We start from the raw sequence: 26,959 nt of genomic DNA, 5'->3' as shown, positions 1-26,959 counted from the left end.
TTCTAATCACCCTGTATAATCTTGAGTAACTGTAATTTTAAAACTACATAAGATTATAGGATCAGATTTATTTATTTGCATTTTCAAAAGTGCAGTAAAGTTGTAATTTCATTCAATAATTTGTAGGCATCCGAACACTTGCATTTGCCGAGTACTGAAAATTCCATGACACCGAAAAACACTTTTGTCACCACCATGAGAACAGAAAAAAAAATTATTGAAAATCAAATTATCAGTTTCTGATCCTGATAATTTGAGTAGTGTTAGTTTCCACCACATAACTATAAGTTTTAACAAAATAATTTTGAATTTACAACCACATTCAACAGATAAACAAAATATGAAGATTAGAATTTATTGTGTTAACATTATATGCAGTTTCCATCCCACCACCTAACAAAATCGTGTGAATATTTTATATTCCTCTGAAGAGCCTCATAAATAATGACAATTATATTGAATACCAGTTTACAAAGTATTTCAGATTTCAGCGAGGACATTTTGTACAGAAAAGACATGCCATCAACCGTTTAAAAAAAAAAAGTGCGAAAATTTTGCACAGTATCGCTCATTCTCATGAAAAAATAGTTTCTGTAAGTGGACATGTATCTCTGGATGCTGAAAGAAGTTTAATGCATTTTAATGTCAGGTTTGTAGGTCTATAACTTATCTGGACATTTACATGTCAGCACCATGCCAAATAGCACAATTGCCTGACAGTGAACAAGTTGCACGACGTTGAACGCAGAATCCAGACAGCAACATACTGGTCTTGCATGATAACCTTATTTTAACACTGGTTTACACCAATTGAAAACCACACACCCCCTATTGCAGATATGACTTTAATCTCCCACACAGGAAGTGTGAATTTCAAATGGGGTTACCTGAATAGGCGACTGCATTTGAAATCTACACCCTCTGTGTGTGAGAGACTTAAGTCATGTCTTCCATATGGGGTGTATGGAATTCAATTGGAATAGCCCATGTAGGCCGGTGAAATGATGGGATGATGAGCAAAGTGTTACTAAGAAATAACTGTCACGTAAATGGGCTATTCCATTGAAATCCATACACCTCCTATGGAAGACATGACCTTAATCTCCCGCACAGGGGGTGTAGATTTCAAATGGAATAACACATTCAGGAAATCCCATTCACACTCAAGTGTGGAAGAGTAAGGTCATGTCTTCCACAGGGGGTGTATGGATTTCACCTGGAATAGCCCAATGCATCAACAAGGAGATAGGGCAACTGGGTAATGGCAAGGAAAAACCCGAATTTGGAGCACCAGATTCTGACACCATAAATTAGGTTAGTTTTTTCCTTACACAGCTCATCATAAAACACAACTTCCAACAGAACTATACCTTGTGACAATAAGCAAAGGAACATGGAGGTAGTCTCATTTCAAGTCACAAGTTATGTTTTTATCAGTGAAAAAAAATAGACGCCAACACTTAGAAACTTGGAAACAAATCGCATCATATCTGATCATAATTTTGATAGAAATGATAAATTTCAAAGATTTCGATCCATTTTATCTGATTTTGAATCAGGATCAGGTAGATATACAAAATGACGATGATCATGAACCATGATTGGATGTTTCTTGGAAATTTATACATTTTACTTTGTACTCTCTTCATATTTGCGAGGAGTGTACAAACTGTACATCCATGTACGTCTCAATATATTTAAATTATTGCTTTGTTGAAATAAAACCAAGCAAGCTTTGACCACTATCTGCTTATGTTATAACATAAATTGACTGTGCCTGCATGACTCTCCTTACGACTTCAAGATGCATTTATCTCTGCATCCATTCTTCCACTATTTAAACTTTGATCAGCACAGTACAAATTACCACTTTAGTCCAGATGTGAATAAATGACAAAAACAAGGATGGCGTCTCAAATCTGTCATCCCTAGATATGGGTAACAAATACCAAACATAGTACACTTAGGACGAAGTTTGGTTGCAATTGGTTTTGAATGTTCATTGTGTGACCATTTAATTTAAAGAAAATTCATTCAGCCTATTTTTACGGAAGTTGTTTGGTCTCATAAATGCATCTTTAAATCTCTAGGTAAAGTTTTCTTGCATTATAGATTCCAACCTTCTCCTTCTTGTCCATAATTGAGGTACTAACGTAACAAACTGCAATGCTATAATCGGAGCCAGAGATAAAAAATACTAGTTCGCATCTGACAATCAACTCCCCACAGCCCGTGATTGATAAGTAGTGTGGAAAAGGTTGATTCAACTGGTGCCTTTATCGGAGAAAAGGAATCACAGAAAATGGTCCAAAATGTTGGTACTTTTACAAGGCAAAAAGCAACTTTTCTTGGGATTGGTGACATGGTGCCTTCAGGAAAGAAATTTTCGTATTACTTACGAAACTTTTGAGCTGGTTTGTATGTTTGCAAAAATTAACCATTAGGCACACTCTTTTACCACTGCAAACAAATTGTTTTCCGAGTTTGGTTGACAGATGACATCAGACGCAAACTAGTCTTTAATTCAGTGTCAGATTATATGCAGATGATTTGGAAATGCTTGATTTGTGAAACTGAGAGCACTTGTTTCACACACTGGGCTATCCAGTTGAAATCCATACACCCCTATGGAAAACATGACCTTAATCTCCTAAACAAGGAGCGCAAATTTCAAATGGGGTTACCTGAATGGGTGGCTCCATTTGAAATCTACACCCCTTGTGCAGGAGATAAAGATCATGTCTTCCATACGGGGTGTATGGATCGCAACTGGACTAGCCCTAAAATTGTGATCAATGGAATAGATGCACAATGGTAGATACCTAGATGGTATGGCTCTACGTAGTTTTAACAGACATAAAAAGTTTGAAGGTTTGGCACATGCAAAATCAAACTGTGGTTCAAAAGATACTTTAGTTAGCCCACTTTTCCCATTTTAGATTGGACTTCATGCATGCATGCAACAAGGACTCCAAAATGTTAATAATTAGCAACCCCACATTGCACAACACACCAGGTCTGTTCGTGCATTTTATGCTCAAGAAGGTAGGCCTGGAATCAGATGCACTTCCAACAGTCAACTTACGTTATGGAAAAATATACCATAAATCCCAAACTCCTGTTATATAGTCACTTACAAGATCATATCAATGTCACCGAAACTAGTTATTTGCTTCTATTAACAAACGTGTCAAACGTCGACATTGGTGACCTGATATACACCTTTCACTTAGAATAATCTAAAAGTATCTGGGCTTGCTCTATATAAAACTTGCTTACACAGAGTTGAATGCAACACAAATGTATAACATTCAGTCACTTTAAAAAAGGTTGTAACAGACCACATCCTAATTTCCATTTTACATTCACCTCCATAAAAAACACACAGAAATGGTATTATTTTGTGCAATTGTCTCAAAAAATTTAACAATCGCTGATGCAAGCACATAACAATCTAGTCTTGCATCTGTTTACAAATCTTTGTACATTTTGTCATGTTAGTAATAGTACATTGCATCATGTGTGAGCAAGTTTCATATAGAGTTGCTGAATTCTGTATGTCTGTGTTTCAGTCTCAAGTCTTTGTTATACACAAGGCTAAAGTAATTTCTGGTTACTTCATGGAATTATAGGGCTATTCCATTTCAAACCCATACATCCCCTATGGAAGACATGACCTTAATATCTCCCACACAGGGAGTGTTGATTTCAAATGGAGTCACCCATTCAGGTAACCCATTTGTTCACATTCCCTGTGTGGGAGATTAAGGTCATGTCTTCCACAAGGGGTGTATGAATTTCAACTGGAACAGCCCATTGCTCATGAACCAATACCATGTCAAATAATGTGCAATGTGAAGTAAGTCATGCACATGATCTCTCCAATGGTCCAACAGTCCACTTGCATGTCAGAGTTCCATCGTTCAAATCATGTATCTTGTCATAGAAAATAGTAATATTTCCTTTGCTCCACTGTCGTTAATAAGCTTTGCCAGCATTTAAACACTGTATTAAGAGCATGCTCTTCAATTACCCATTTTGTTGACCAGCTTCATTACATATTCTAAGAAAGTAAAGAATTTTATTTTTGAAAAAACCTGCTATTTGTATTTTTACAAGGAATTCAACATATTGCATTCTCAGATCAGCAAGTGCCATGGTTTTTGTGTGACCAAAAATAGCTAAAAATTTTTTCCTTCATATTTTCAAAAATACCTTGTAAGGTGATGCTGCTTAACACCTTCCAGTTTTGAACACATTTTAAGATCAGTAGAGGCTCTAAGACATTCAAATAATGCACTATCAGCTCAATCAGGGTAGTGGTACTTGAGCTGCCTAATAATGCTGTTACTTTGACCTTAATGCTGGAATCACAAGATCTACAGAACAGGAAGTGCAATATATTTGAAATCTTTTGACAGATCCCTCTGGGATGCGTATAGTCGGTTTTATAAGAATTCTTTACTTTCCTTTGAGAATATATATCAAGATGAAGCAGTAAAAAGGGCTGCAAAGTGTCATTTATACAGTAAAACACAATGTGACATGACCATGCAAAGTGAATCATTTCTTGCTATAATTGACACTGAATATAGACAAAACTGGGCTTCAATTTCCGCTTATTTTACTTTCTGCTACATGAGAATCAGATATACGGAACAAGTTTGGTCTTAATTTTTCTGCAAATTCTACCCTATACAATAGGCCAAAGACGAAAAGATAAAAATAAATGAATGAAAAATGATAATGATATTGCTTGGACAAATGACTCATTTTGCTTGACCGCGTCATATTTTTTCCATATGGCCAATTTAAATTTGCAACAAAAAAAATATATATATATATATACCAAAACCTTCCAAAAATGGACTTATATATTGACCATATATGCCCTTACACAGCCCGACTGCATTTCATTACACAATATGGAGCATGCCCTTATATACGGTAACCCGACAGCATTTCATACATATTATTTATTTGCATCAGTTATGTTTCATTTTGTCTTGTTTTGTTTTTTTAAAAGGCACCCATAATTGCAAATGTACATAAACAAAACACAAAATTGTGCAAAAATCAAAATCTACACAGATTTCCACCTGAACTAATTTTTTATAAAAGTGCATGACCAGATTGTAACACAAACATTGTGTTTTTTATTCCAAGTTTTGAGTTTAATTATCTAGCAATTTGGATTCTGCAAGCAAAAATGTGTATCCCAGTGGTTCATAAAACGGTACACGACTTCCAGGGTGGTAACCATATTTTTGTTCACACCGCATAAATAAAACATATTCCAAGGCTAATTTCAATCAGGTTATGAGAAAAATATGAGCTTTCACCTGATACAAAAATCTGCATTGTAACCCCTGAGCACTACCTGCCGATCTTACATTGCCACTGATTGGTCAATTACATGATATCTTCACTATAATCACCAATCAGAATGGAGCTTTGCAAATAATTCACCCCAATTTTTTTGTGTGGTGAAATTATTCTAATGTTGCTGATTGGTCCAATTGATAATGAAAACTTTTTTGGCCAATCGGCAGGCAGTTCTCATGGGGTTAATGGGGTAGGGAGGGTGAGGCTGTCAATCTAGTCAAGCACCTTTAACTGGAAAACTTGTAAAAGACCAAAGGGAAATACATGTGGCAAAGCTACTAAAATCTTGCAAAGGAGCAAAGGACTAAGGTATAAAAGTCATAAGATCACTTTAAGTCGAGTATAAAATAAACAAAATGTCCACAGCTTGCATATATACCTCAGGATTAAGAGTATCATGTCTCTCTAACTCTCAACAGGGAAGCCCCATTTATATAACATGGCAGGTATGTGTGTCCCTGAGGTGTGCAAAGTCAAGGTTGATAAATTGGTCTCCACAGTATATCTGTGAAGACGTTGGTCTCCATGGTATTTCAGTGAAGTCGTTGGTCTTCACAGTATTTCTGTGAAGTCGTTGGTCTCCATAGTATATCTGTGTGAAGTCGTTGGTCTCCAAGGTATATCTGTGAAGTCATTTGTCTCCACGGTTTCTGTGAAGTCGTTGGTCTCCACGGTATTTCTGTGAAGTCGTTGGTCTCCACGGTATTTCTGATAAGTCGATGGTCTCCACGGTATTTCTGAGAAGTCGATGGTCTCCACGGTATTTCTGTGAAGTCGTTGGTCTCCACTGTATTTCTGAAGTCGATGGTCTCCACGGTATTTCTGTGAAGTCGTTGGTCTTCACGGTATTTCAGTGAAGTCGTTGGTCTCCACGGTATTTCTGGAAGTCGTTGGTCTTCACGGTATTTCAGTGAAGTCGTTGGTCTTCACTAAATTCAGTGAAGTCGTTGGTCTTGTGCCGTAGATGTCCATAAGTCTCAAGCCATGTTGATGTCCTTAGTCTTGTGGCAGGTGTGATGTCATCGTTCATTTGTCTCATGATTATTTACATCGGTTCCAGTTCTGGGTGTAACCCGAGTGTGTCCAGTGAGTTCAAATCAGGGCTTCCCTTGTCAGAGAAAGCCCCCTATTGCAGTGTCATCCATGTCTTGTTCCAGGTGATATCTATATAGTCAGGTTGCTGGTCTTGATCAAGTCTGGGGCCAATTTGCTCTTTTTTTGTACAATTGGCATAATCATGAGTCATGATAAAGGCTTGTATGCAGTCTAGCAGATTTTGATAGCTGAAAAACAAAATTATATAATTTTGAATATCTGAAAAGGTCAAGTTGTATGTAATGCTGAAAAAGAAACAAGTTATGAGCATGTGTAATTATTCTGTGCATTTTGAATATAAAAACAATTTCAAAACATGTAGACAAGTCTTGAGGTCAACAGCTTGTCAATACTCTCATTATGGTCACTGAATTCTACAGGTTACCTACGACTCGCCTTCATTTAGTCCTGGTCATTCAATTAAATCAGTTTATTATAATTGAGGTCAAACAGCAAATTATAATCAAACCTGTGTTTAAAATAATTTGACAGTAAATCTTCAAAAAGACGATCAAAGCTTTATCAAAGACAAGACAACTTTGAGCAGCAGTAGAAGCCAAAACTGGGAATGCACCATAACCATGATACTATCCACACTTTCCCCAATTATGATACTTGGTAAAATTGTAGCTAAAATCAAAGTTAAACTGTGTAGACTCTCATTCATCTGGGTATGTTGAAATTAAGATTTAAAATCAAAGTTGATTGATTTCAATTTGCACCAAAAGAAAAATATTTCTGATTTTTAAACTGCCCAGGCAGTACCACATCTTTACAAAGCTATTATGTTTTTCCTCTCAGAATTTGAATACTTAAGGGTAGCTAAAGCCAGACTATAAACTGACCTTATCATCTTAAAAATAACCTTTGACCTTACACAATGTTAATTTATTGGGATGGAAAAGAGAAGACCTTGTATCATTATATAATGGAGCAATCAAAGTTATTGACACATTTGAAAGAAAAAACATCATTATGTTGCACATAGCGATGGGTATAGACATGTAGAAGATGATGAGGTTGACCGCAACAAGTTGGTAAGGACAACATGGAAGAGAACAGGTGGAATGACATATAGGCAGTATCATTTTAGGGGAAGGTGTGAATAATATCTAATCACCACCAATCATTGTAACTGCTCTAGCTCACACCACCACCACACACATGCACACAATGCATATAACAAACCGAACCCAGTCGCCATCCAACTCGCCTTCACTTTATGCCATCACTACAGACGTACGTACGCAGCCATCCTCCGCATCTAATCATCCACTGGTTGCTTCAATCCACGCGATGTTCACCACCATCATCCAGTCGCACGAAACACACCGATAGCTCATCAAATAGCACCTCCATATATACAAGTACATAATTCCACACAACACACATATTTGATACATCAAACACACACACCCTCAATACCCATACAGTTTCAGCATGTTTTTATTTTTCCTGCAGTTCATACAATGGATACCATTATTCCTGTGAGTATCACACATACAAAATACACGGACACATCACTACATACCAAAACATAATACTCAAATGAATTATACAACTTCTTACATAATACTTGAGATTCAATTATAAAATTACACAGTATTGGCACTAAGGGATGGAAATATTAATGTCCTTGGGACAAATGCTTGCAAAATTCATTTTGGGACTAAGCTTTCACAAAGCAGGTGAACACAAAACAAAACCAATACATGGGCTATTCCACTTGAAATCTATACACCCCTATGGAAGACACAACCTTAATATTCCACACAGGTGATGATTTCAAATGCAGTTACCCGAATAGGTGACTCCATTTGAAACTACACCCCCTGTGTGCGAGAATAAGGTAATTCTTCCATAGCGGTATATGGATTTGAACTGGAATAGCCCATTCCAGGTTCAAGTAAACTATACCACAAATACAATGTTTAAAACCACCTCAAAATGGTTTGTTTGAAATTTTGCAAGCTGTATTTCCATCTCTTAGTGCAGTTTGAATTATTACACCATCTGGTAAACTGCAATAATGTTACCTTCCTTATTTTGGTGCAACTTGAGCAACATATGTATACTTGCTTTCATCAATTGTCACATTTCCAATTTTGTGTCTTTCAAGTTAAAAAAGCTGAGCACTCCCAAATGTTATTAATAAACGTTTATAAACTTTTACGCAAGTTTCTCTTGACAATTATCAATACAGGAATGTTTGCGATTTATATCTGAGGTAATGAAAGTTAAGATAACTATCAAAATGATCAGCTATCTGCAAATTTATTTCGCTTTCCAAAAAACTTTTGACAATAAAACATCCGAAAAAGTTATGTTAAACATGCTTCATAATGGGCTATTCCAGTTGAAATCCTTACACCCCCTATGGAAGACATGACCTTAATCTCCCACACAGGGAGTGTGAATTTCAAATGGGGTTACCTGAATGGGCAACTCCATTTGAAGTCAATGCTCCCTGTGTGGAAAAATAAAGTCATGTCTTCCATAGGGGGTGTATGGAATTCAGCTGGATTCTAAGCCCAATTTGAATATCCAATAGCAAATTCCAATATCAAAATTCTCTAGCAAGTAGAATATTTTAAACTAAAAACAGCTCTTTGCACCAATAGCACTGTACAGTAACATACTTGCTATACAAAGAAACTACACGTCTTAAAGCTCAAATTTAACTCTGCTAACAACTTTTTTACACACAGCACTACTTTTACTCTATCAACCATTTTCTGAGTGAGCAAAAATCAAGGAAATCTGTGGACAAGCATAATAATTGTAAAACAGCAGTTTGTATTGGTTGTGTATATACATAAAAAACATACTCTTTTCTTACAGTCTTACATTACACCATCTCAACGGATCCACACCTCAAACTAAACATACACATCTATTATACATGTCTTAGATTATAAAGCCCATCATCTTTGTTCTTACAAAACATGAAAGGAACCTATCAAAGTCTGTTTGATTTCCATCTTTTGTTTCTGTCGCATATCATAAACTTTGTTACAGAGTCGTATCAGAATTCACAAATGTACAAAATTACAAATTCATATTGGACAGAGGGGTTATCAAACTTAAATTAAAATTGGAATAGGTCTTGTTTCAAGTTAAAATTTGTTTAATTTGATATCGAAAATTGTGTCACTTTTGTTCCTCATCATCAATGTTAACAGTAAACAGACCACCTGCTGCCTATACTTCACTTTAACTTAAGTTCGGTAGTGACATCAATGCCTTTTCGAGGTTGCGCCACAACGTGCCAATAAACCGTCCTTGTATGAGTGCATGTATGTTCTGTGCAATTAACCTTACATGCATGATTTGATACAGTGACCAGTGAAATACGCACTTATGTCACTACCGAACTTAAGGTGAACCAGTATATAGGTCTTCAGATAGGCAGATTCTTCTTTGTACAGCAAAAATTCACACATTGGGTTGCTGACTGAATAAGGTGTGTTGAAAGTTTCATATTAAACATTTTTCACCCGCCCATATAATTTGTTTCCTCTGATTTGACCTTCCTCATTTGTGCAATTCATGAGATCACATATATTCAACAAAGGTTACTTAACCCCATGGGAACTACAGACCAAAATGTTGGCGTCTCAAGTAAAATATGTTGATTGGTTACAAAGAGGGCTACATCACGTATTGAGCCAATCAAATGCACCGTAAGAAATAGTCAGTATGGCTGGAGGGGATTATTTAAAGCTTAAATTTGATTGGTTGCTCAGATGATTCTATCATGTAATTAATCAATCAGGGTCACTTGTAAAGGCAGTAGCACCCATGGGGTTAAGTATTGAGGGAAATTCTCTGACAGCAATCTTTCTCCACTTTTGCTCTCATATTCCTCTTTTCAAAGCGCACCATGGCACAGTTTTTTTACATCCCATACTTCCAAGACAAAAAAGAAAACAACTGAATTAGTATTTGGTTATAATAATAAAAGCCTTAAATTACAAGCTTAGGTACTACAGAATACATACACCAATAATACAATTACCACCACAGGCGATAGTTTTGTTCTTCAAATAATTACAAAGACCTTACAGTAATTTAATCAACATGGAATAGCACACATTGAAGAAATAACACAGAATTGTCTCTACTTACCTCCATATTTTATGTTACATGATCACACAATAATTGCAAAATTTGGGCAAACCCAAACAATATTAAAATGTTTAAACCACATATTTGACCACATGTCTATGTTTACATCACGAGAGCACAGCTGAGTTATGCTGCAAGCAAAAAATGTACCCCACCACATGAAGTATTTTGAAGTTTAAAAACAAATGCTTAACAAAAATTTTCACGGTCATTAAATAAAGCTTTCCTTTTATCAATTCATAAAATGAACAAAACAAAATAGAAAATTTTAAAAGAAACCATACAAATACTCTTTTGTAAAACTGTAAAATTCAAATAATTTTGAAAAATTTCAGATTTATATCTTGTACCATACTACATGGTATTTAAATGAAATGTTCCATAAGAGTAGCCTAGAACCTTCAGTTTCATCTTTGACATTGACGATAAAATGCCAGGAAGAACACAACATTACAATAATCTGGTGGTCGAGATATTTAACACCCACATTGATGTTACAATTGAATACAAAGATTATGTTCACTTACTTCCTAATATACCTATTTTCTTGGACATATATGATAAATGCGACCAACTTATGACACATTAAATACAGTTTTTCATGTTACTGGTTAAAACAGAAACTTACTATACTACATTGTCCAGACATTGCAGTGTGTGACTTTAGTCACAACCATTTGAACTTAGTTAACGTATCGACTATACAAAAGCTATAAGATCACAAACTTGATTCAATCTTGATCTGAAAGCCATAATGTGTGATTTGCTCCACAGCGACGCCCTCAATTTTTCTCTGTGAAAACTAACATTTCAGTAGGAATCTATTCTTCATGCAAATCACACATTATTGCTTTAAATCGCATATCCTTTGTAATTTGTCAGGTGGGGATGAGGGAGTAACTGTTGCTAAAACACACTGGATAATGACACTGGACAATGTAATAGTAAGACCATCATCTTTCTCATGGCAAACTTATCCCGCCGCTCTCACAACTTTATCGCATACCCAACTTAGGCATCACAATGGAATTGCTACTATTCCTCTCCATCACATTAAAGTGTATCTTCACATACAACTTTATACAATGCATCGTTCTTACATGTATACTTAAAATCTTACAACCCTACTAGACACCCACCCACAGTCACATATCTTATGTACACAGCATATCTCTTCTTCGACAGAATCTGAGAGGAAAACATCAATGCAGTTTATGATAACACTGTTCATACATAAAAAGAAATCGTTCCTACTTCATCACAAAGAGCACACCTGAACCTCATGTTTAAATGAGCATCATGAACTTTGACCTTTCATAGAAGTGCTATTCAAAGATGCACCAACGGCCATGGTTTGTGGTCATTCAATGGATCCAGCAATATCAATGATGTCGGACACACAATTCAATCAATGATGAGGTTAAAATATCAATTTGATCAAATTACCAATTGGAAATCAAAGAAAATTAGACTTGGTGTTGATTTATAGCAGGTATCAGGTGTGCTCTCTCCCATTCTTTCTTTCTCGCATGAAAACGCTCATAAATACCATCATACATGATCTGTTCATAGTCTTACAGCACCAAATTAGTATACTAGTCTTAAAAAGGAAAAATAGGGGCCGCTTACAACTAATTTCTTCACAGTATCCCGCTGGCTTGCAAACAAACTAAAACACCACCACCTCACTTCAGCGCAAGTACAAGCTGGCATCCTGGTTTCACTGCCAATCAATCAATCACTCATCTACCTGACGTGATCCAAGATGCCAACTCTTATGTAATCTGTTCAAGACATGCTCCCAGTCTAACTGCGTACTTAACATCACTCAAAAATACTAATGTCATCCTTGCTTGCGCATCATGTACAGCCAAACAAACCATCACATTTACTTAGAGCCCTCTCTCCTTCACAGAAAACTTATTCCAAAAATAGATCTCTCACAAGAAAAAGGATGTTCCGAGACTTTGCAACTCTTTTCTAAAAAGCCAACCACACTACCACGATCACTTTTACTCAGAAAAACTCTCTCCCTCTCTCTCTATAAAAATAATTTTGGCAATGCTGGTAGGCAGTATTTTTCACTTGTTTTTTTTTTAATTTTGGAAAATGTTTCCATAAATTTGAATCATGTTTTTGGTTTTTTCTGAGCTCTTTTCTTTTGGATAAAAATTTGGCTGTACTCACCTGAAAACTTGATGATTCTACCTGAGATAATTTCTTTAGTCTTGAACTTTGACCCCAGATTGTTTGCCATCACCTGGGACCGAAGTCATCATATTCCTGCGGATAAACTGGTGGGGGAAATACTTCATTAATATTCATGACTTCCTTAATTATTCATAATTATCAATTTTACCAACTTTGGCAATTATTGCAGCAGGGGTGTAGAAAAAAGAGGGAGGGGAAAAAGAAATTCTGTTTACTTAAAGCATATCAGATTTTGCTGTATTATTAAGATCATAAATTCAACTCCTTTCTGTCAATATATCTGCTAAAATTGTTCATAAAATCATGCAAAGATCAGCAAGTTTGGGAAAGAAACAGAAAATACTGTGGTTCGCTTATGATCTGCAGCAAACAATGAATAATTTCAAAGAGTCTTCAAGATGATGAATCTGGTAAGGTAGTGAAGAGTTACCAACATGTTCTATCTACCACCCTGAATCTGCCTTGGCACTCCCTCCAAACCCAAAACCAGCACTAGCATCTCCACTACCCCCTCCCCAACCAATACCCTGTGTTCCTGCATAACCTGCATTACTGGTCTGGTTCTGTGTGGCTTGTCCCTGCGTTGTCTGTCCCTGTCCTTGCGGCTGCTGCTGTTGTGGCTGCATGTTTCCCCCTTGCATGGCAGGGTTGCTACCACCTCCTTGCATCCCCATCCCCATCCCTTGGGCTAACATGTTACTCATCATACCCCAGCTGGCCTGACTCAAAGCTGCTGCCAGCATAGGATTCATGTGGAACCCACCCATATTACTCATGTTTGGTTGACCTTGGTTTGGAGGGCCCTGGTTCGATGCCATACTACCTTGATTGGAGAAACCGCCTTGATTACCATATCCCCCTTGATGACTCCCTCTCTTACCCCTATAATCCTTGTAGCGTCCACCTTGTCCTTGACCGGCAAATCCTGAGAAACAATCAAATATAATATACATTATTTGTAGGGTTTGCAAAATAGATTTTCTTACAAACTGAAGAAAATGAGTAAAAAGGTATTTGCGTGACTCACACCATATATGAATTTTGGTTGATTGGCTAATGAGATGCCAATAATTTATGACCTGATTCAATCAACCATTTAGGACTCCACTTCTGTATAAATATGCATGCTCATGCTTAAGGCTGTCAATATTAAACGTTTAAACATCTGGGGGCGTTTAAATGTTTGGAACATTCACCAATTGTGTAAACGTACCATGAAGGAGTTGTTCTTATGTTGCACTTTTATATAATTTGACACCGGTTAAGCAGGGTCTTAGACCATGGAAGTTTACGGTACAAGCGTGTCCATAATTACTCAGCATGTATTTATACATAGATCCATGGTTAAGGTGAAAATTAACGAATATAAGGCAGTAACTTACCTTGTCCAAACTGTGCAAACATTGTATTTAATGGGTTTCCATCTGCTACACCTCTCATGCCAGGTCCTTGCCTTGGATTCTTAGGTTCTGCATTACTTACATACACGCTAGTTCCCTGCAAGTCAATTAATCAAACATTAAACATATAATTGCGTAAAAAGTTTGCCTACATAGTTGAATGACACAAAAGTGAGTTGATAAACTTGGTCCCTGTAGTCCACAATGCAGTAGCCACAAAAACCAATTACAATGAGGCCAGAGTTTAATGTGCAAGAACTTGTTTACATTAAATATTTTGCAGGTATATATTTTCACTAAATATCACTGCTACATAGACACTTGACTAGACCACTCAGACTTGATCCCTGTGATACTTGTACCCAGGGTGCCCGCCCGTAAATTACATAGGATACCTGGGCTCAAAATTACCCAAAAATCACAAGCTTATATATATCAGGGATATAAATGATGCTTTGAAAAAATTACGGAAAATATTAGAAGTAAATTGTTAGGAAGAGTGACAGTGGCGAGTGCCGGAGGCGCGAAGCCCATACGGCGTGGGGTCCAGGGGCCCGCTTAAGGGCCCCTGGTGGGATCCAGGGGCAAAGCCCCTGGTGGGGGTCGAGGGGGAAAGGCCCCCGAAGCTGTAGGGTTTCTGCATGTTTAGAGCCCTTAGGAAGCTGTAATCGTGGGGTAAAATGGCAGTAAAACGTCATGTAAATACTCCTTTAATTTAACCAAATATCAGCTTTTGAAAAATAAAATCCCCTCTTTTACCTCCATCCATTTCCAGTTCCAACCATTCTTTATTCCATGATCGATTTTCTTGATGTCTGCGCTCCGATCAACTTCCATTTTGGACACAAATTACAGCACAATATTACTCGCTCGGTACACACGAGTCACGATGTTTTGATCGCGATCGCCATCTTTGATTTTGAGTAATCGGTCTCTTGTACAGCCATTCCATTCTCGCTTTCACATACGTACTTGTGTGTTAATGTTCCACATGAAACTGGTAACAGAGGTTGTACAAATGAAAGAGAGACGACAAATGATGGCGCTATTTACTTATTAATTTATTTTGCCAGACGGTGATTTGCGGCATTAAAAAAAACATTTCGGAAAATTAAAAAGATACAGAAAAAAACGGAAAAAAATCACGAAATAACGGGAAAATACAGAAAATTTTGTCAAATCTACAAAATTACGGAATTCCGTAAATATACGGAGAATTTACATCCCTGATATATGTCACACTTCATTTATGCTTTCAGCATGATGAGTCAACCTTGTGAAAACAATCACAAATGCGTATATCTTGGTAACAAATCCTATTCTCACCTTAATAATGTGGTCCTCTAATGCCAATTTCTGTGCTGCCTCTGCATTTGAAAATGTGACAAAAGCAAAGCCCCTGCACGGCTTTGGAAAATACACGTCCGTTACCTCCCCGTATGTACTGAAGTATGTGTAGAGGTCTTCATCTGTCATATCTGCTGTGATTCTACCAATGAACATCTTCTTGGCATCCGCCTGTAAGTTGAGATCAAGTATGATACTAAATGAATACAATTGGTCTATATGATACTGAATGAATACAATTGGTCTATGAATGGGGAGGTGTGAGATACACCTGTGACTCAATTTCAGTACCAGGCCGATGTCAGCAATTACTGTATTGTTTGTAATAAACGCCAGGGGCATTGCATTTTTCCAAAAGGGGGGCATTTATTAGAAGTGAATTTTCAGTGAAAAAAAGCTTCAAAATCGGCAACAAACTTTTGAAAAATAAGTCGCTTTCGGTTTCAAATTCAAGATGGCAGAGCACACGGAACTGCATGGAACATGATATTTTCGTGTTAAACAAAATTACATTGTAAATGTAAGTCCATCATCAAACAAGAATCTGATGAAATCAGTGAAATTCTACCAAAATTAGGAAATGAACTGGATGGAAGGGTTTTTTAGAGTTGTAATATGTTTTGTGCATGCAATTTAGCGATCACCACTGACATGACTGATGTAAGTTTTAGGCTTACTCACACGATATGGCATCGAAATGTTTGTATTTTTGTCAATTTTTCATTGAAAAATTGGAGGGGGGCATAAATTTATTAGAGGGGGAGTGTTTTCAACAATATGGTATGTACTAGTTCTGCTTTATAATCTTGACAATGTGTTTTAAGGTTTAATGGATTCTGAATGAGCTGTGTTTTACATACCATCTTACTGGATACCAATATTGCACATTGCCTTTATTTAAGGTTTTTATATTGGTTATGATTTTACATTGTTTACAAAATTACAGGACTGAGTTTACTCATGCATAATTATTGCACATATAGGTTTTTTATAAATAGTTAACTATTTTGTGCACAATATCTACAGAACTGATTTTACTTGTGAATGATCATTGCAAAAATACATTTTTAAGATTTTTATTATAGATTATGACTTTGTGGACAATGTTTGCAGGACTTGTTTTACTCATGCATAATTATTGCACAATTTGGTGCACAATGACTGCTTTTACATATTTATTTCATATTTTTAATTATGCTATGATTTTGTTCACAAAGTTGAAACGGTATGCATTTGACACCATCCCCGCAAATAATGTTGAACTTTCTCGAAATAACTACTCTTGGACCAAACAAAAGTGTTTCTATAAAGCATCCATCAAATCATAAAATACTACACGTGCTTGCTTGTTTATCCCAGTTCACACTCATTCCTACTATTAATTCCAATACTTATGTCAATCATTTACAATACCCTACATCATGCGCACTTTCTTTGGTACGCCCATTTCCTTTTTAAAGGAATTTTTATTTGTTATTAACAGCCCTAAATTTGGTTTGAATTAAGTTAGAGTCTACCTTAAATTAATATCCCTTCACCATTTATCACACTGCGAAATCATCAGCCTTTGCCATTCACTGAGTCAGACTCAAAATATTGGTCATAAACGTGACATCGTAAAAATCAACGGCAATTCTACGCATCATGGTTCAGACAACGACAAGGAAACAATCTAGCACTGCTCTTGATTTCAATATAAGTTTCCTATCAATTCTAAATTGTACCAAGAAATCTGATTTTTCAAGTCACTTTTTACGCCAATGTTTTCAATCTGCAAACAAAGAATGGCAACGTGCTTAAATTTGACAGTGTGAGGATAACTACCTGATCACTTGTGCGTACCTCATTTCTACCTACCCGTGAGTCTGGAATTTTGACATCGCACCATCTTCCGTCGATCATATGCCTTTGTGCTACTACTTTCATTTGGACATCATAATCCTTGTAGCGTACAAACCCGAAACCTTTTGAATTACCATCGGAATCTTTCTTGACCTGAAAGAGAGGCATCACTATACATGAAAACAAACAAGCAGAACTACTTCCATTGCTCATGGTTTACAATCCACGATATTGAGCCTTCTTTTTGGAAAGTTATACCATCAAAATAGAATTAGTTCAACAATTACTGAAAATGTGCTTGCAGATATCTGGCTAGAATTCAAAAATAGAAATAAAGCAGAAGATTAGTAGGATTAGTATTTGTGCGCAATTTGCATTAAATTTCATTCTAAGTACTCTCACATATCTGCACACATTCAAAGTGAATTTTGCACTTTCAGGGAAAATCACTTTTAAGCAAGGTTTCTTCAAGAATACACAAAACAGGCTATCCAGTTGAAATCCATATATCCCCCTATGGAAGACATGGCCTTATTCTTCCACACACGGATTGAGAATTTCAAAAGGGGTTACCTGAATGGGTGACGCCATTTGAAATCTACACCCCTCTAGTGTGGTAGGTCGAGGTCCTGTCTTCCACAGGTGGTGTGAATCATAGATTTCAACTACAATAGCCCAATTTGCTTACTGATTGTCAAGACTTCATTAATTTTAAAGGGATTATACAACTTTATTCCATAAGCTTTATTCTGTGTCTGGACGCTAGGCCAACTCTGAGTACATGCTTACATCAAGGTAATATCCACTGTATCATACATGCTAAATAAGCTTACTTACACACCTCTGTAAAATTCAAAATCATCCAAATTTACTCACTCACAGGTCTACAAACAACATTTCACAAGCATTAAGGCCAAACAATGGGTCATGGGACTCACTGAAGAGACAATATTGAAGGTAAATTTACATACTGTAGGACCAGGCATTCATACATGCTCACCAGGTCTCAAAGGGTTGGAGTAAGTGTGTGGATATACTAGTCATTTTCAACACAATCATAATAAGGAAACAAACAAAACTTTTTTTCCTGTGACACACTCGGCAGTCCACGCTTTATAATGAGTGCCGGTTCGAAATTCTGAAAATTGGTGAAAGCGTGGGGGTTTAAACTTTTTGGGTAACAAGCGTGGACTGATATAAAGCGTGGGATTAAAATAAAAAGCGTGGGGCTTCTTCCAACTTACAGTATATTTTTATTGAATGATAAAATAATCATAGTTCCAAGAAAAATCACCAAAACTTGCACACTATGTCGCAAGATAAAATTCCATTTGATGCAGGCTCGCGCTTGTTTACGTGAATCCAGTGCAATGTACACAATATCCTCCCCGGGAGCGCTGCCAAAACACCTACGTCATATGCAAATGTCCGATTTTCCATGACGTGTTATTTTTCTTTACATTGATCGTATATGAGTGACGTCATTAACATGCATAATTGATTGAGCGAAGCAGCACGGAAGAAGTAGGATATAGTCGCTGAACACAGCGTCGTCCAAGTTTCATGACAAGAACAACATTTGAACACCATAAAAGTACAGTTATTCATTAAAATGCTTATTTTACAGTGCAGTAGTAGTTTTTCACATATAATTTGCATTGTTCACGTAATGTATCAATTAACTTATTGGAGAGAAAACATCGGACTCGCACATACATGAAATAGGTGCAGAATTCGCGTACTTGATACTTGAACCAAATTGCGTGCGACTTTGTCAGTTTACAAATAGCGGAAAAAGCAAAAAGTGGTGGGGGTCAAGAATTTTCAGTATAAAGGGTGCCTCAGTAAAAAGCGTGGGGTCAGGAATTTTCAGTATAAAGGGTGCCTCAATAAAAAGGGTGGGGGTAAAATAAAAAGGGTGGGAGTCAAACCCCACTGCCGAGTATGTGTGATAAAGTTCAAGGTGCGCCAATACTCCAAATAATGGGCTAATGGGACTTGCATGTGCTACAAAATTAAAGCCATATTATAACATTTCTGTAAAAATAGATTAGTATTATTATAAAATGCTAGCTTTTACTGTCAGATATGTCCCCTTTTAATTTTGAGCCCAACAAGTGAGGTAAAGCATAGAAAATTGGAATATACTACTAGCGCCCATGCATGTTACTCCCGCGGTTGTAATACGGTAATATTGTAATACTTGTAAGGAAAACAATTGATAGGAAATTAAACAACAACGTTTTTTCTAGGGTCTGTGGGTGCACAGGCACAGCACTTAGAAGTAAAACTTAAAGTAACTATAAGCGAGCAACTATCTATACCATAGGTCTACATGCATACATACGGATCTTGGTTAAAAGTTGTAGAGTAACTATAGAATACCTACCGCACCAGAACACTTACCCTAACTCAAACTTGTCTCTAACCCTAGCCCTTGACTCTAACCCTTAACTCTAACCCCTATAACGCTAAACTTAACTCTAATCCTTAACTCTAACCTAGGGCTGCTAAGAATACGCAATTGCGTTATTTGCGCCGCAATTTGCGTATTTTGGCTCCAATTGCGTTTTTTGACATTTTTGAAAAAATCTATAAAAAAATAATTTTTTTTTTTTTTTTTTTTTTTTTTTTTTTTTTTTTTTTTTGGAGAGTCACTGGACCTAACATCAAGTGCTACCATCATTAAAAAAAAAAATAAAAAAAAAAAAAAAAAAAAAAATTGGAAAAAAGATACAAAAAAATTACAAGTTTGTATCCAAATGGGACCAATTTGTAACTTGTGTTCACTTCAAAATCTATCTAAGATACAGACTTGTGTACAAAACCAATGCATTTTATATCTTCAATAGACTATGCAGTGAACACAAGTTACAAATCGGTCCCATTTGGATACAAACTTGTAATTTTTTTGTATCTTTTTTCCATTTTTTTTTTTAATCAGCTACAAATGATTGCAGTACCTCACTCAAGGTCAAGGGACTCTCTAAATCCACAAAAATTTTTTTTTTACGCATTTTTTAATTTTTTTATTTTTTAATTTTTTTTTTTTTTTTTTTTTTTCAATTTTTTTTAAATGATTGTAGCACTTGATGTTAGGCCCAGGGACTCTCCAAATCCGCGAAAAAAAAATTAAAAATCGCAAAAAAAAAAAAAAAAATTTTTTTTTTTTTTTTTTTTTTTTTTATTTGATTTTATGCGTTTTTGGCGGAAATCGCGGATTTTTATGCGTTTTTGGAAAATCGGGGTGCGTTTTTGGCCTCCAAAATCGCGTATTCTTAGCAGGCCTACTCTAACCCCTAATCACATGGTACGGTAGTTATGCTATAGCTAATTCTTATGCAACATGCTGCAGACCTGTTAACTCATCCTATCAAGTACTTTTATATTTTTCACTCACATTCAACTTGCAGATGCTGGCTGGAATCCAAAGAATTTAAATGTTGAACCAGGATTAGTAGCATTGCATACAGCCAGGTTACGAGCTGGTCCTCTCCTACACACACTAATCATACACATTTTTATAAAATAATGCGTCTACTGGAAACAGTCACTTCAAGACTCACAATAAACTTAACACACCTCTGACCAACAATTTCACACAAAACATACTACTCACACAAACATGTAGCTCTACACTCACTCACAATCAGCTTAAAAACTGTTAATACAGGAGGAATAATAAATTGGCACCATATGTTATAATATTTTGGGATAATGATGACACTTACACACTAGAACAGCAGAATATTATAAGAATTTGATTAAAAATAATAATAAAAAAGTTTAAACATGTGCACTTGGTTAGTTCCATTATTTACCTGACACATAAGAAGTTCACCAAACTGTTCAAAATATGTTCTCATTGCAGGTTCTGTTGTTTTCCAAGGCAAGCCTAATACTATAAGATCTGTACACTTTCTTTCTACTCTTCTGTTTTTAGCTGCAGTGTTTTCTTGGTGTTCCTCTCCTTTCCTCTTATTCTTTTCTTCCCCTATAAAATAGAACAAATGATATACTTGTTTTGAACATTTAAAAAACTTCCAAGCTAAAATTCATCAGGCTTGCAAAAATGTGTGAGAGCCCACAAAATTTTTATGTCAAGGGCCCAAATGGATATAGCACTGACTGAATGCTAACTAAATTCCATTGACACAAGCACATAACAAGCATTAGTGCTACTGGTATATTTGTGGTGAAAGACAGAAACTTAGCATCAATTGAAGCTTCTTGGTCACAATCGAAACTTATAAAAAGGTTTGCGTCAAGCAAGTTTGAAAAAATAGGAATGTGACAAAAGATGCTGCTTGATGGAATAAAAGGTGTGTAGATAGTTCAAATACATGACCACCTTGATGTTAAAGTTCTATTTCTGGTCTTGTACAGTCCTTCATCTCAAGTGGAGAAAATAAATAATTGTTTATATCCAGCATTCCCCAAATAATACCAGCCCAAAAATGTGGAAAATAAACCCACCCAATTTGGACCGATTCATTTTTTTTTGCACACCGGACTGGCCCATCTTCTGTCGAGTTAACCTCATCCCGACCCGTTTTAGCTTTTCCAAATTTGATCCGAAGTTTCAAATATCAATGTTAAAACTTCAGGGTTAGAATTTTGTTTCACAGTGCGAGAATCAATCTTGATTCGTGCGAAATTCTGACCCTGAACTTTGAATGACCTGTATATTATGCAAATTGCAATCACCCATGGATTTATAATACCACACACACTTGTACTCAGCTCATCTGAAGTGAATACCGTGAATTCATACATTTTGTACTAAAGCTGAATTTATACTTGATCATTTATTGCAGAAAAGCGATTCTCACGCACAGAGTGTAATTTATACCCATTACCAACTTCAAAGTAATGCGACATATTGCCTCAGCTCCAAAGCTGCAGCACCCATATTTATCCAACAGTCAAATATGTTGTAAAATCACTCATGAACTTTCATGTTCATTTATTTTTCAGATTCAAATTATTGTTAAATTATTCAAATGCTTATACATGTATTTACCCCATAACGAATTTGAGATTAAACATTGACTTTGTTGTATATTTTACACCTTGCTACAATTGGTACACTCAGTCAGCACTCAGCAGTACTAGTGTTTACGCATGTAGCGCGTGCATAGCTGCTGAACCCCGTTCCCACACACACAGCGGCCATGCGAAATATGGATTTTTAATGTCACAAAAAACAAAAGATCCGCCAAATTTGGGACGGATCCGCCTCACAAGCTTCAGCGCATTTAACGCTACGATAATACATGAAGTTAATTTGAGATAGACAGTGACATTCATACACACAAAAATTAAATATTTGCAATTAAAAACTCGTGTTTTTGAACGATTCTGAATTTTATCAATGAAAATGCAGCGATGACGTCATTGGGTTAACAATTTTCCAACAGCTGATCGAATTGGTTAATTGCGTCACTGTCTGTGATCTGTGCATGCATGGTACGGTCCGCAGACTCCGCACGGAATGGTTTTTCGTATGGGTAAAATACACTTTGACGCATGCCTCAATCAATGCTGTTTACTTTCGTTTTTTGAGTACCGTCTCAAGCAAATAAAACGATACAAATCGCTGAGGCAAAAACAATTCCCACTTTTGCAAGTTGAAAAAATCTCAACTTTCGAGCGATATCGCTTGACACATGAATGCACCCACCAATCATTTCCTATCAACTGGATCTTTCATACCATAAATCAATTCAAAACAATAATTATTGACAGCCAGTGTCCAAAATAAGGAAAATATGGAGGTTGTCCCGAGGACAACTAAAGCATGAATTCTGCTTGTCCTCAAAACATTAAGAGGACAAGTGCTTATTTCGCACACTGTTGACAGCAATGGATGTTCTAAAATACATTTTATGGAGTGATTGCCAAATAGGGTGCAACTCGACTAGTCTCATTACAAGACTGCCATATGCCAACCATAACCCCTAACCCTAAACTCCGTAAACGAAGACTGGACTCAAGTCTAGCAAGTTGCACCCACCCTATTCGGTATTCGTCCCCATTTTATAGCATTTAGAATATTTTAATTGTCGTCTGCAATTGCTATTGCTGTGAAATGCAAAAGCGATGAGCGATACATCGCAAAATTTGGCGATTGCCCATTGCTTTCCAAAAGCGGTGCATCGCAATCGCTCGCATCCGCATGCTCGGCGATAGAGTATAAATTCAGCTCAAGAATCCAAAAAAGGATTTGTATGCACCGTCACAAATCTATTCATGCCGTCATGTGCATAATTTGTGAACATTTGTGTACTTGTGTTTTGAAAATTGTTGGCAATCCCCTAATTTCGGGCTGTTTTTTTTCTTCAAAATTACTGTGTGACACCGACAGAATAAGACAAGTAGCAAAAAAACTAGCATTCTACTAATTTGCAATTTATTATAGGAGAGCATGCAATTTATTCTGTTCAAATAATGTAAAACCCTAAAATGACGCGGATTACTTTTCAATTGTAACACATGAACATGAACGTCACGATGTAAACACATGAAAAATCAAAATTTGACTGTTCGATGACTTGAACCGAAAGCCTTACCTTTTTCTCCTTTTGGAAATACTGCTATATATAATGTATCCCCCCAATGACCATCAGGTGCCTGAATTCTACCATCAAATACTCGAAGCCCTCGTAATGTTCCTGTGTCTGGATTGCGATATTTTAGACCTGAAGCTCCTGGAAATTGTGCGGTTAGTGTGGACAACAACATGGTACCATCTTCCTCACTTGGAAGCTCTATCGGCTCGTCGTCCGCTTCCTCCTCCACTATTCTGACGTATTCACACATTTTGGGAACTTTTGTAGTACACAAAGGCATCTAGAAAGAATAAAGAATATTTTCATATGAAAATCAAAGTAATTGGTTCACCAGATAAGGAGAATATAGGCTTTTAAATATTGTTAAATACCTACCACACACGATGAAATGGGATCCAGACGCTGTAAAACATGGCGATTAGGGAAAAAAGGTTGCAAGTTCCGTTTGTAAATTTTCTTAAATTTTGGTTGGGAAAATCCCACGATTGCCGAGCCTTCTAGAGGTGAGATCCTAGTATTTATTTTGATTGTCATAATTTATTTATAAAACTAGTAATTTCATGATCTTCTTGTGTTTGTTTCTTCATGCAATGAAAAATATATTAGGCAAAAAAATGAACTATCCTGTCTCAGAAATTGCAAAGATTTTAAAATTCCAATGTGAAATGTGTTTTCCCCATAGAGCTGTATAATATAAATTGAGCTGTAACCTTTATGGTTCCCCCAACTCAAACTGTCGAAATAAACTTGAGATACTCCAATACCTGAGACCACTTTCATTCTAAATACACATAATGATAAGTTCACTAATTTAAAGTGTTAATCAAACAATTACAAATTGGGGAAAAAGTTCAATTGACCAATATCATTTCTCCTTGATAAATTCGACAAACGAACATGTACAGAACTAGAAGCTAGAGATATACCAAAATGCTCATAAATGCCCTAGCTGCTGTGTTACTACACACAATGCATCATTGGCGTACGCAGGGGGGGTGTTACGGGTGTGAAACACCCCCCTTGGATCTGTCCAAAAAAATTAAAATGGGGGAGAAAAGGCAAAGAAAGAGAGAGAGGGAGAGAGAGAGAGGAGAGGGAGAGAGAGAGAGAGAGGGGGGGATAATATTCCATAACTACCCCGCCCACACAAATTGATCTCACCCCTAGGCCTATACCCGGTATTGACCGGCAACGTACGTAAATGTGTCATAGGGCCTGCACTTTGGCTCGTTTTTTGCAGGTTTACATGGTCCAATAATCACAAGATGACTGACATGTGGTAACAAAGGAAGCAGTCACTGCAATTTGATTATGTCCCATATGATTGGCTATTCAAGACACCCATGTGAATATACTATAGCGGCCTTTTCAAAATATAATACCTGTTTGCTTGATTGCATTGACAATACCCGGGAACAATAGGCCTACACACAGTATATGCATTGGACAAACTTTTTACAATAAGCATGATAAGTGATGACGTGACCTCCAGATTTATACATCGTTCGTCTCGCACACTGACAACATTTGATTGAATGGACTGTAGGCTACTGCGCCGTGATTACGGTGAAGGACACTTTTCAAATCCTTTGTTTGGAGCCAATCAATAAAAGCATGCAGGGCCTCTATACCCATGTACAGTTTATCCCTTACATAACCTATGTCTTGAATACGCTGGCAAAGTTATGTAATAATCGGATTAATACTATATATATAGCAGTAGGTAAAAACAAGTTTTGAATAATCCGCGCTACAAAGTCCCATTCAGTGATCCCAGCGAAAGTGAAAAAAAAATCAAATTGTTACGTTTATAAATTTTTTTAATGAAAAACAAATGGCAAAAAAACAAAACAGGAAAACGACAGTATTGACGAAGTTGAAGCCCCATTCAAATACATTTATATACTGTCAGTACCGGTATATAAATTACAGACTCACGTAAATGCATTATTTTTTGCCTTAGACACACGGCTTTCGGCTGAACCACTGCACTAGCAAGCTTTGTTAGCACATCTATGACAATGACGAAAGGTACAAAATCAGCCATGTAAGGCCTTTAGATAGCAGAAGACACCAAATGACCAAATTGGTGTTTTATGACCTTTGACATTCTTTTGTGGCGAGTGACATGGTCTTTCAATTCACGCCAAGTGTCCTTGACAGGTTTGACTATGCTTCAGTGGTCATGAAAGAATTCAACAGATAACCTCTGCCCCAATAATCCCAAGCAATTGTCTGAAACTGCTCCTCGGATCATAAGAACTCAGTCCTCAAATGATAGTCATAGTAATGTCCAAAATATAAAAATTACTGACTATCATTGAAGACCGAGCCGCAGTCTAGTATCCAAAATCTAAATTTTGCTGATTTTTACGACCGTCGGGATGAAAAAAATAAAAAAAATCACTGAATATTCCTTTAGTTCCCTCCTCTCCTTACCCTGGCAATATAAATCAAAGAAAAATAAATAAAACAAGAAATTTTAAATTTGTCATTATATACTCAATGCTGAAATAATACTAGTAATAATTATCGGGAATGGTTTCTGTTAATTTTGAGCTGAAATAATAAGGTAAAGTGAAAGAAACACTGCTTGTTATTTTGGCCGTTTAACACGCAGTTCTATGGGAGGACATTATGACTTTATGTCGAACTTTGCTCTATTTACCTACAAACACAAGCAATTTGGCTGATTCCATTTAGGTGCAAGTTGTAAACATTACAAATATGCTAAAAAATCAGGTTTGAAAAAAATTAACCAAATTCATATTATAAGATCGTACATTATGACTTTAAGGGATCTGGAATGAGCGTTTTGAGCGTTTCGATAGTATTTTTTGTGGGACATGAGAGCACATCAGACATATCGAATTGCATTCTGAATACGAAGAATGTCTTTCTGATATCAAATAAATTTCATTGAAATTTATGATATAATACCAATTTTATGACAAATTATTATAATTTGATATTTTTCAC

The 26,959-nt window shown here is 36.4% G+C and overlaps 1 protein-coding gene across 5 annotated transcripts; it reads right to left on the bottom strand.

Annotated features, from left to right (window-relative positions):
* Positions 1–538: 538 nt before the first annotated feature.
* On the bottom strand, positions 539–24,431 carry LOC140156740 (TAR DNA-binding protein 43-like). 5 transcript variants are annotated; one of them, XR_011859585.1, is made up of 9 exons: positions 24,356–24,431; positions 23,981–24,260; positions 21,230–21,402; positions 17,409–17,561; positions 15,546–15,737; positions 14,202–14,316; positions 13,700–13,744; positions 12,796–12,902; positions 539–6,668 (listed from the first exon to the last, which is right to left on the bottom strand). XR_011859585.1 is itself a non-coding variant. In XM_072179687.1 (8 exons), exons 2-8 carry the CDS (start codon positions 24,258–24,260, stop codon positions 12,865–12,867), a joined length of 996 nt encoding a protein of 331 aa, XP_072035788.1. In that variant the 5' UTR covers positions 24,356–24,431; the 3' UTR covers positions 7,909–12,864. The 5 variants fall into 5 exon arrangements, 2 of the variants coding, with proteins under 2 accessions (XP_072035788.1, XP_072035787.1); XR_011859583.1 differs by having other exon boundaries at positions 12,796–13,744; XR_011859584.1 differs by having other exon boundaries at positions 12,796–13,744; positions 17,424–17,561.
* Between the last annotated feature and the right edge of the window lie 2,528 nt (positions 24,432–26,959).

This window comes from Amphiura filiformis, chromosome 7, assembly GCF_039555335.1.
Source record: "Amphiura filiformis chromosome 7, Afil_fr2py, whole genome shotgun sequence".
Taxonomy (NCBI): Eukaryota; Metazoa; Echinodermata; class Ophiuroidea; order Amphilepidida; family Amphiuridae; genus Amphiura; species Amphiura filiformis.
Note: the sequence above shows the minus strand (reverse complement) of the source record. Positions and strands in the feature narration are given on the sequence as shown.